Source organism: Gobius niger, assembly GCF_951799975.1.
Source record: "Gobius niger genome assembly, chromosome: 11".
Lineage (NCBI taxonomy): Eukaryota > Metazoa > Chordata > Actinopteri > Gobiiformes > Gobiidae > Gobius > Gobius niger.
In genome coordinates this window covers 27,956,460-27,967,666 of record NC_136862.1, presented here as the reverse complement: position 1 = coordinate 27,967,666, position 11,207 = coordinate 27,956,460, and the positions used below count along the sequence as shown (strand labels likewise).

Sequence of the window (11,207 nt, the reverse complement as noted above, 5' to 3'; positions counted from 1 at the left end):
ACAATTTGTTCAGATTGTGGATCTATTTAACCACTTGTTGGTGTCAAATTACAGTTAGCCTTTAGCTTCAAGGCTAAAACATCTACATATACAAACAGAAGTCACTTATGGTGAATATTTGAAAGTGCATTTTCAACAGCTGCTTTTTTTCTGACACGGATTGTGGCTTAAAACGAGGATTGGAAACATTTGTTAGCCTCGGGAGTTAGCATCATTCTGCTAGCAACATTTCAAGCACGAGCCTATCACTGTTTGTAACCCTGCACAACATAGGCGCACAATGAACCTGCCTGACTTGTTGTTGTATGATGTAAAACTGTGAGTCTGAAAATGGCAGTGTATGCCCAGCTTTAGACATGTGAGCAGCCGAGGGACACCATTCACCTCATTCAGCCTGCAATACTTCTTGAGAGGAAAAAAACAATCACTATTACGTCCAGCCCAACTTTCCAAAAGTTTCAGCTGTGTTTGTGTTTGACCCATCGTTCCCCCGTGAACAGCCTCCAGATCTTTAGCTCTTCGTCCATATTTGGAGGATGTCTTTCCTTCCCACCACGTCCGTCTCTTAGTAAACTCTTTAGTTGTTTTCATACTGTTCATGTGGATCTCCCGGGGCTAAACGGCGGTGCTCCTCCCCAGCAGAGGGAAGGCGGTGGGCAGGCCGCAGCTCGGCTCCATCCCCCTTGCTCTGTGGAGCACCCGGTGGCCCCCCAGGTTGGTCCGCCCCTGTAAAGTGCTGTACCCGGTCTGCACTCGCAGTCCGCGGGGCGTCCGGGCGTCCCGCCTGGGCATCGTGGCCACGGCCCCCGCCGCGTGCAGGGAGTGGACACTCACGGGGGGAGTCAGGTGGCTGTGGTTCAGGTCCATGTTGGATAGGAGGTGTCCGAGGGAGTCCCAGCGCTGCGAGGAGGGAAGGCGGATCAGCGAGGAGTACCCGCGGTCAGCTATCACCGGCGGGGGTTTGGACTCTGAGTATATGGGGTAGTTCGGGACCAAGACGGGGGCAGGCGCGTGTGAGGGGATAGGGCAGGGGGCGGGGATATGGCAGGGGGCGGGGACAGGGCAGGGGGCTGGACGGAGAATGCTTGGTTTGAAGTAAGTCCCGCCCCTTGGATCTGCTAAGACTTCACTGTACGGAGGGGGCGGGTCTTCCATCAGGACGGCCTCTTCATAACAGGGCGGCTTCCCAAAGACGTCAGCGTCTGAAAAGAACAGGAGAACGGTCTGTTAGAGCCCTCAAGAAATACTGGCACATGAACAAAAAAGGTGATGAAAGCCGGGTATTTTGCTTTTAGCAGGGCTTTGGTAATGATCTCACACACATCTTTATCATAACCTTGGACTTTTTTGGTTAGAAAATGCAACATTGATCTTGAAACAGCTGAAACGAAAACATCCAGTAGATTCACTTTATGCGCTCTCACCGTAAGCCCCTCCCAACCCCCTGCTTTTGCTCCCCTTCACTGCACAGGTGTTCCAATACAGACATATAACAAGGGGGGGAAAAATAGTTTGTGGGGGCAGTGTGACTGTAGATTCAAAGATTTCACAAAGATGCGCGAGTGGGCCGAATCAGAACTATTTGACACTTTTTTTTCCAAGAAGCTTTCAGTTTTGGGCAATACCAAAGAAGATCGAATGTGTTTGGTGCAGGTGGGGGATAAAACGTGCCCCTGGGACCGTCAACCGGGATGAGGGGGCTTTTCTGCTTTCGCACACCTTGGACACTACACTGAAGACGTGGGACTGCAGATGGCGCTGTCGCTCTATAGCTCCACCATTAGGAAAACCAAAACCTGTGTAAATCAGCAGGAAGTGATGGAAAGAGGTTGTAAAAGAATGGTTTGATGATAATTGGTATATAATGGTTTTGGCATTTGCGTGACGACTGCTGCCTCCTCTCGATGCTCCTCAGACTCTTTGTTTGTTGTTTTGTGCGCGTAACGCTGATGAAACCTCCCGAGCTCCTGCTCTTCTTGTAAATTTTCACAGATATGACTCAGGCCCAATATTTAGCAAACAATCTGAACGCTCCAGACACATTCGCCCAGACATTAGTCACCATAACAGGAGCTCGTGCGGCGAGCAGCGCTCCCCCCAGTGATTCAAATGTCAAACCAAGATTACATGTTAGTGGAAAAGTAGCTTGACTTTTAGGTTTTCTTTTTTTGTTTTGTTTACTATGGCTTTTACCCAAATAAAACCGAGCGGGGCATTGAAGGTGTTAATGCTTTTCTCAGAAATGACAACAGTTAACATGCACTTTTTGCCAGGTGTTGGAGGCAGTTATTCTAATTAAAACATATGAATATATCAAACCATAGGTGTCATCAATTATTTTAGTTTATAAGTTTATTGATGGAATGCCCCTTGAGATGTGCCATCTCGTTTGCGAGGGGGTCCATTAACACAAAACACTAGTTATGGTTAACAAAACACAGTAAAAGACAAGATATAGACAGGACAAAACACACATTAGGACAGTCACACAGACAAAACAAACATGCTCCATAGTCCTCCCAAACCCCTCCAAGATACTTAGACAAAATTTACAAAATAAAATAAAATAAAAATACATAAATACAAATAAATAAATAACTAAAAAACAACAGAAATATAATCAAAAGGAAACAATTCCAAGAGATGAGGTAAAAGTACAAAATTACAAATGCACTTAAAGACATAAACAAGGTGTTTTTAGGTGAGAAAATAAGGAGGCTCTAAAAAAACCAAACAATGCTAAAGAACGAATGGATAAAGGTAAACTATTCCAATCAGAGGGGGCTCTGAACTGAAAAGCCCCCTCTGATTGGAATTTTATGTGTAATAATGTGAAACGACCAGGCGTAAAAGTAAGAAAGGCTGTAATCATGACACAACTCCAGCTGAAACCCATGTGCTTTGGTTACAGGAGGATTTCAACATTATGTAAAGTTATTTATGGACATTTGTGGATCGTTTGCGTTATTTTTTGATTTTTTGACCAATACCAGGAAACTAACTTGTGTGTAGGTCTGGGTACCGTTAAACAAAACTGGTTTGGTTATCGAAAAAATGTATCTCACAATGGAGAAATTCACTTGTTTCATCAGTTCTCAAGAAATACTCAGGGGGTGCAAAATGGGCAGGAAATGTGCAAACGATTAAATAGTAAATAGAGCCATCTTACATACAATGACTAAAAAGCTTTAAGGGACAAAAACACGCACAATCTTGTACTTCTATCTTAGTGAGGACACTCATAGACATAATGTAATAATCCCAACCCTAACCTAAACCCAATCCTAACCCTAAAACCACATCTTGACCCTCAAACAGTCAGTAAGTGAGGACCACCCAAAATGTCCTCACTTTGTTGGTTAAAAACTCAAACTGGTCCTCACAATGTCATAAGTACAAGAACACATCCACACACACACACACACACACACACACACACACACCTTTTATTTATTTATTTGTATGTTTTTGCCCCGTTTTCCCCAATTTATTTGACACAATTTTCCCCTATCTTGGTTCTAAATGACAAATATAGGCAAGTATATATGACAAGTATATGTATCGGAAAAAAGGATTGTTCAGGTATCAGTATAAAAAAAGCAAGTATCGTTTAAGTACCCAGCCCTATTGATGCAAGAAGAGTGCAGTAATTACTCTAATCGCTGTACGTCTTCTCCCGCTCGTGTCCTCTCTTATATTCGACCTGAGAAAGCCTCCTGTCGCACCGTTACGCTCTGCGATGACGTGATGCTGTGGTGAGTATTATTAGACCAACAGCTTGTGTCCTGAACAGAGCGCGAGCCAAGTGCTGATCAAGGACTTCGGAGTCCAAACAGGAAGACCCCACTGAGCCCTGGGCTGTTCCCCCGAGATCTGCAGGGAGGACACACACGCCACTTGGGGCCCGTGGCAGAGTGGTTCTCCCGTCGCCTGCCTCTCTGTCAGGAGGTTGTGGGATAGACTCTGGATTTCTCTGAATGGAGTGTGGTGCGTTAACTGTGGCAGAGTGGTGGGCAGCTATGGATTCTAGACGGCATGTTTATAATCGCCCATGTATGGTCATGTCTGAAGGCAGTCAGAGGGGGAAAACAAAGAAGAGAAAACTTTCTATCTTCCATTTCTCCATTACTTTAACACTTTATAGGGCAATTGACTGTTTTTGGTCATTTCCACACACTTTACATACGGCCTCCCTGCTGCACATCAGTAAAGTAAAGAAGCATGTAGTCCTCACTGAGCCAATCAGAAGAGATCACCCTACATCACAGATCCCACTACTGTGACATTTGAACAATCAGCAGAGACCGGCCATGCTCTCAACTTCCTGTTGTCTCGGAAGTCTGAAAAAGACCCAAGTCTGGCTAAAGTAATTTCTTTACATAACTTGATATATGTGTTGGATTTGGAGGACGCAGTGAAATAAAGTGAAATTACAGTATGAAAAAGGCAGGCACCATATTTGATCATACGCCCTCTTTACTTTAATTAGTTTTGTCCATATTTGGACATTTGCCTGCTGCTCGTATTATTCATACTTACAGTGTTTTCTTGACAAAAGAACCAATAAACCCGAGGACTATGTTACCAAAAGGTTATTTTTAGTACGATTTTTAGGCAAACAATATAAACAATATTGAAGGTGACTGACCCCGCCCACTGCACGTAAAGCACAATCACATTAGCAAAAGTCTTGCCTATGACAGGTGTGATCATTCAAACATCAATGTCACAAACACAACGCCTCCTGAAAGTACTTTTTGTATATTTTGTATATAAACCTTTGTATTGTTTTTGACCCCTTAAAGGGAAATGAACTAATGAATGATTGATTTTCTGCGTGATTATGAAAAAATTGAAAAATATTACAACAGACATAAACTTGTGTTATGTCCCCCAATAACACTCATAAGTTGAAATCATTTATTTCAAAGTATTTTGATGAGTGCCCTATAAAGGGTTAACAAATGTTGAATTATGAATATATTTTTCTACTAAACAAAGAGACAGACACGGAGAGGGGCAAAGTGGTTCAACAGCCCATAAACACTTAAACGGACAACGTTAACCAGGAAGCTAGCATAGCTAACGTTAGCTTCATGCTACATTAGCTAGCAAGTGCTGTTTTTCGCTTGTACTGAACAATTTATTGTGAAAAAACAACTACGTGGACCCAATTTTGGCTTGACTTTATTGGTGTGTGATAAATAGTCCACCAGAAAACGGCTAAAAATAGTGAAAATTTGTGACTGTCATGAGAGGTTTTCTACCCCTCGGCGAGGCCACGCCCCCTTGTATGATGCAATGCCGTCTGTATATCATAGTGGCTATGGCAACTGGCAAAATGTTGGTCTCTTGGTTTATGGTTCATATTTTTTATAATTCCTGGGCCTACCCACATGAAACGAATACTGACATAGAGTTCGACATCTTCTCCGTGTACAAATGACGAAGGTTAATCCGCCTTACATACTTTGTCCAGTTTGGCATTACCCAAATCTAAAAACTTCTTGAAAAAGCGTCAAAATAGTGATGAAAACAAGGATGAAAGTAAAACAAAAAAGCAACAAAGGAGCGATAAAAACATAGCAATAAAACTATTTTAAAAAGTGATTAAAACATGACAAAAAAGAGCTGAAAACGCGACAGAAAAACCCTTCAAAACTTTCTTTCTTCTGCCTCGGCACCTGCCCTAAACCTGACCTTATGCCATCATCAAATCCCAGAACGTGAACGCGACCTATTGTTGCTAACGTCATTGATGGAGCATTTAAAAATATCCCTCGTTGGAGCAGAAAGCCTCTCATCGGTAAGAGGAACAGTCTGATTGGAGTGCTGATTCAGAAACTCTACGCAAATAACGGCTGGGCCGGTTTTCATGGAGATAGTTCACTAAGCCCTTCTCTGCGACCAATCAGGGAATGACAAACCGACACGTGATGAACTGCCCCGTACTTTTAGTAGCTTGGATTAGTTTGGACTGATTGACGTACTCGCTCTGCTTGACTGACAAGAGTACTTTTCTGGCCTCAAAAGAGATCCTTTTGATTTTTGTATAGGACGATGTCCCCCCTCTATCATGCACCAACTGAACAACTGTGGCCAATCATCAACATAAGCTGCTTACTTACACTGTTTGTTTTCAAATGCTGGTGTTCTGTTGAAAATACCACAAAGTAAAGAGCCCAACCAATGTGGACGTAGCTCCTGGATAAGACTCTTGCTTTGAGGTGGCAGTAGCTCAGTGCATGGGTCCCCAAAGTGGGGGTCGAGATGATTTCACGACCATTTTTTTTTCTTTTCCATTTCTAACACTGAATTGTGCACATTTCTGACTGAAAACGAAGTGAAATTAAACCAAATATCAAAATATAGGATCCAAACCAACGCCTGAAATGATTGGAGCGGTGAAAACCCATCAGCACCCTGAAAAACAACTGATCCTGGAGCGTCAAAGAGGCCATGGGGATGGAAGGTAAAGACGTCACGCTGACCACCCATACGTCCTCTGGGTCACTGAAAGCTCAAATGTGCATTAATATGAACTTTTTTTCCACAGAAAATGTTATTTAATGCACCTTTAAAGGAACAGGCCAGCGTTTTTCCATACTGAGATATGTTCTTACCTGAGCTTAGCCGAGTTGATGCGCGCCCCCGTCTGGTCTTTGAGTGTGCCCTCAATCACACAAAACGACCAAAGATGTTGTTAGCATTTGGCCTCTCCCAGTATAGTTCCTATAGCTCCAAACGGGGGTGAAGTTGGAAGCTACCACGCTCTTCCACGGGCACAAAGACCAGACAGGTACGCATCAACTCGTCTAAGCTCAGGTAAGAACATATCTCAGTATGGCAAAACGCTGGCCTGTTCCTTTAACAACCCAATTGTTCACGGGATGAGTTCAAGTTTAAAACTTTCCGCGTCACTTCTCAGGGTCCCTGTCACAATCATGCTAACGCTAGCATGCCAGCTAGTTTAAGAAGGAAAATACAAAAGCTTTCTTTTCGTAAATGTCTACACTGGCAATTTACTGAAGGAGGGAAAGAAACGATTGCATTCCACGATCCAACAAAAGCCATCAAGTACAGGGCCTTTCACGACTGGGCCACATAAGCGCACACTGACTGCCGTGAGTTATTTTAGTTCGCAGCTCTTTTGGCATGGACCGTCAGTCTGTGCTGCCCATATTTCCTGCTTCAAAATGTGCAAACAGAAGAAATCAGCGCTTCTCCCCCCGTACACAGACAAACGAAAGGCAGTCCATCAGCGTGTGTTTGCAGGACGTGTTGTCCCAGTGTCTTTGTGTGGGGGAGCGCTCCCCTCCTCGGTGGCGTCGGGGCTCTGAGCTCTGAATGCTTTCTCCCAGACGCTCCAGCACTTCATCAGAGGAGACGGACTTGGCTCAAAACCAGGACCGACCTGGGACTGGAGTCACAAATCTGCCTCATTATACGCGGCCTAACCTTTTCTGAGACGGCTGGGAAAAAAACAATATAATTCTAGTCTTGTGTGAATCAACATTTTGGACGGGTCTTGTGTAATAAAGTCTAAAGGTGAAATCAAGTCAAAGCGTCCTTAATTGTCTATTGTCTATATGTCTTTTTTTTTCCATCAACAAGTATAAAAGAGACAATGGAGATGGCCCTGAAGCATAACTGTTACCGTGGATGCTTGGAGGCTCCAGTGGTGGTGCCAGGGGGGTCCGCCCTAGAGGTCGTGCGTATAGCTCGTAACGTGAAAAATGTTATCTCCCACACACTGTGAATCTTGCAAAAAGTGAGATTTTATTAACACAACGTGTCGGCTCTAGGCCTTCTTCAGGCAAATGTTCTTCTTCAGGGTTTGCCAGAACAAGGCCTGGAGCCAAAACGTTGTGTTCATAAAATCTCACTTTTTACAAGATTCACAGTGAGCGGGAGATTACATTGTTTCAGATATTAAGAGTTCAAAAACACGAAACGCTGGCTAATCAGCTATTGTTTGACCCCGAGCAATCAACATACAGACAAAGCCCCTTTTGCATGAGAGTGTCTGAGTTAACCCTTCATCACTGTGCTGCCCTCTCTGCTGCTTGTCATTCACTACTTCTTCCCGCTGACACTTCACTACCCATTAACTGTTGCACATTACCAGAGACGGGCCCAGGTGTCACGGAAACCCTCAGCGTCCAAGTGTGCACCTTGTGGAGTCTGGCTGAACACCAGGCCCTGTATTTGCCCGTCACAACTAACCCTAACACTGGTGAACGGGCCAAAAAATATGTATTTTATGCATAGACTGTAAAAAATAATGGACGTCTTATGCTCACTCCTCCCCGTTTTCCATAATGACCACGGGGGAATTCATGGCAGATTTACAGACTCCCCCTCCCCAGCTCTGACGAAGCATGTTCCTAAAAAGGGCATGAAGGCGGGATTTTCACCGTAGACTCGGCCCTTGCGTGACGTGTAGCTCGCGCTGCTCCAATGCTAACAGTCCGACCCTCATTAAGTACGAGATTTCAAAAATTCTTTTTACCAGCCTGGTTTCATATATTGTGATTAACCCAGAGTTATCTCAGGAGGAATATCTAGCCTAGTCTAGTGTTGAAACAATTGAAACCAGGCGTTAAAGTTGTTTTTAAGGTGTCTAAACTCCAATGCTTTTCAATGGGGGCCTAGTGGCGATATGGAGGTACTACAGCAATGTCGTGGTCATAAAGCAGAGCAGCCAGCGCCCATTGATTTTATGTGTCTAAGAAGGTCGGCTGATACTGCAGGTATTAAAGAATTTGAATGTGTGTTGCAGCGTCAAAGGAAAAAGTTTCACACGCTGGCACGAATCCACGACCTTTGCAAAATGAGACGAGTGTGCACCAGAGACGGTATGGGTGCTTTTTGAGCCACTCGACGCGCTGGTCATCTCGATAATGGCACAGCGCCTGCTGAGCTTCACCTCCATGAACAAAAGCATCACAGTCTTACCTGTTGGCATGGTGACCCAGTTGGCCTGAGGCAGCGGGTGTGGGATGTGCGGCTGCGGGACAGCGCTGGGCGTGGCCTGTAGGGCGCAGAGCTGTGTGGTGCAGATGTGTGAGGGTTCCCTGGAGGGCGCGGGGGCGGGGTTTGCGTGTGAAGGGGCGTGTGAAGGGGCGTGGCATTGGCCGGGGCAGGTCAGCGACTCCACCTCCGCCGTCCTCAAGCACTGCTCCCTGTGCCGCTCCTCTTTCATTCGCTTCAGTCGTCTCTGGAGGAAACTGCAGAGGCAGCAGAGGAGCACCACCACGGCCCACACCAGCCAGAACCCGCCGAAGCAGGCCAGGAACGTGGACGTGCCCTGGGACATCCCCATGGTGCTGCTGCCCCCGTGTCCACAAGCACCAACTCAAGTCTAACAGCTCATGTCTGGCTTTGTGAATAGGGCAATATCACACTTCAATGACGTCAATCTTTGTATCAATTAGTAATTTTAAAAGGAATATCCAACTGAAAAATGCTCAAATGCTGAGCCTGGCTGTTTCCCACTCCCATCTCAGTAATATATTCCACAGTTTTGTTATGTCATCTGGAACTCGGCCAGCACAAAAAGTCTGCAGTTCAAAGTTGCATCCTCAAGTCGGTTCATTGCCGGATCTTTATGGAAATGTTTGGATGTTGTAAATCCATCGCCTCTTGTGGAGGAGAAGGGGTCACGAGGGCCTGAAGGAGAGGCTGATGCTGGTGGAAACGCACATGCAGCAAAGTTATCTGGAAGAGAAGCACAGTGCGGGAGTTAAAACAAATGTGAGACTGTGGAGGTTACGTCAAAAGGAAAGGTCAGACATACTTAAAGTGGATGTGACAGGTTTTCGTGTTGTTGTAGTCATTACTTGATCAATAACTTTACAAGGACCAGAGTTATAGTTGAGTCATGATGGTTTAGTCCCAAAGCGTTAGAGGCAATAGACAGTGTTGCCTCCTGGGTCCCCTCAGAAGTTTACAAGTCCGAGTCGAGTTACAAGTCCTCAGTTTGAGTCCAAAAAATCAATTAAAAAACCGAGTCACAAGCGCGGCTTTTTCCCCCCACAGTGTATTCCTGCTGCGTTTCATTGTCATTTTCTATATATACACACTGCTATTTCCCCCGTATTATGCTCATTATCCCGCGGTTACGTAAGCGCTCATTACAGGTGCCAAGAAGAGCTCTCTCAGGTGTTTGAATACAGAACGCCGCTAATGTGCACGAACGGAAATGTTACACAACCTTCATCCACGGGCGGAAATTCAACCAAACCACAATATATATTTTTATTCCATCCAGGAGAGAAGCAGAGAATAAATTTGACTTTGTGGCACAGATCTGGCGATGACAGCGATGTGATGAAAGAAGAGGATGATAGATTTGAAGGGGATGATACATTTTGAAAGAAAGACATTCTAGGCACCTGAGCATTAGTTTATTTTTTGACATGTAGTAAACACAGAGACCAGAGATGGTGAGGAGCTTGCCTGGAGCTCCCTCCTCTGGCAGCAGTGAGAATGACTTAATACAAAAAAGGTGGTTAGCAAGTTCATGGCGGCGTAAAGAACACACTTTGAGCTCAGACCCAATTGATTTTGGATTATGCCTGGGGTTTTATCTACGGCACAATATTATTCTGGGAGTGCAGATTGGAGCAGAGAGAAGAATGTGTCGCTGGTGTTTATTATTGCAATTACTGAAGTAACTCATGCCCCTAGAGGCCATAAGCGCCACTGCAGGTGTCGTAGCATGTTGCGTTTTTACTCATTAATTGTCCGTGAGAGTAAATATTACGCTGACAGAAAAGACAAAGGGAGAGAGGAATATTGTACATCCAATTGCACAATGAAGATATTTTTTTTCACTCAAACTTGGCTGTAAATACTGTTTAAGTGGCGCTAGCCCGCAGTTAGCTTTGCCCGTTAGCCTGTTAGCTTCTTCTTTGTGATCCCATTAGCGTAAAAAAAACTTGAGATAATGTGCTCAGTTCTGGCGGGCGTCAAACAAAGTTGAAAAGAAAGTTCAAAGAATACCTTGCACATACTTCTGTACTTTGTTACTTCTCCACCACTGGATTTTCTTGAGTCTACAACATTGGGAGACGGTTCAAAGGGAGAAATGGTTGATTTAAAAGCTGCAGATGTCCCCATGATGCACCCATGGCTTCTCATTCAGATGGAAATCTCTCGCTGAAAGCTTTCGGAGCAAAACTGAATAAATTGTGAGAAAATCA

General features: G+C 44.6%; 1 protein-coding gene across 1 annotated transcript; it reads right to left on the bottom strand.

Moving 5' to 3' along the window:
* Positions 1 to 449: 449 nt before the first annotated feature.
* prr7 (proline rich 7 (synaptic)) lies at positions 450 to 9,487 on the bottom strand. The gene is made up of 2 exons (XM_079566427.1): positions 8,959 to 9,487; positions 450 to 1,202 (listed from the first exon to the last, which is right to left on the bottom strand). Exons 1-2 carry the CDS (start codon positions 9,323 to 9,325, stop codon positions 616 to 618), a joined length of 954 nt encoding a protein of 317 aa, XP_079422553.1. The 5' UTR covers positions 9,326 to 9,487; the 3' UTR covers positions 450 to 615.
* Positions 9,488 to 11,207: the final 1,720 nt, after the last annotated feature.

Coding starts and splice junctions, on each gene's coding strand:
- prr7 (XM_079566427.1), bottom strand. CDS start 9,325: ATGGGGATGTCCCAGGGCACGTCCACGTTCCTGGCCTGCTTCGGCGGG. Junction 1,203..8,958: donor CTGGGTCACCATGCCAACAG/GTAAGACTGTGA, acceptor TGTTCTTTTCAG/ACGCTGACGTCTTTGGGAAG.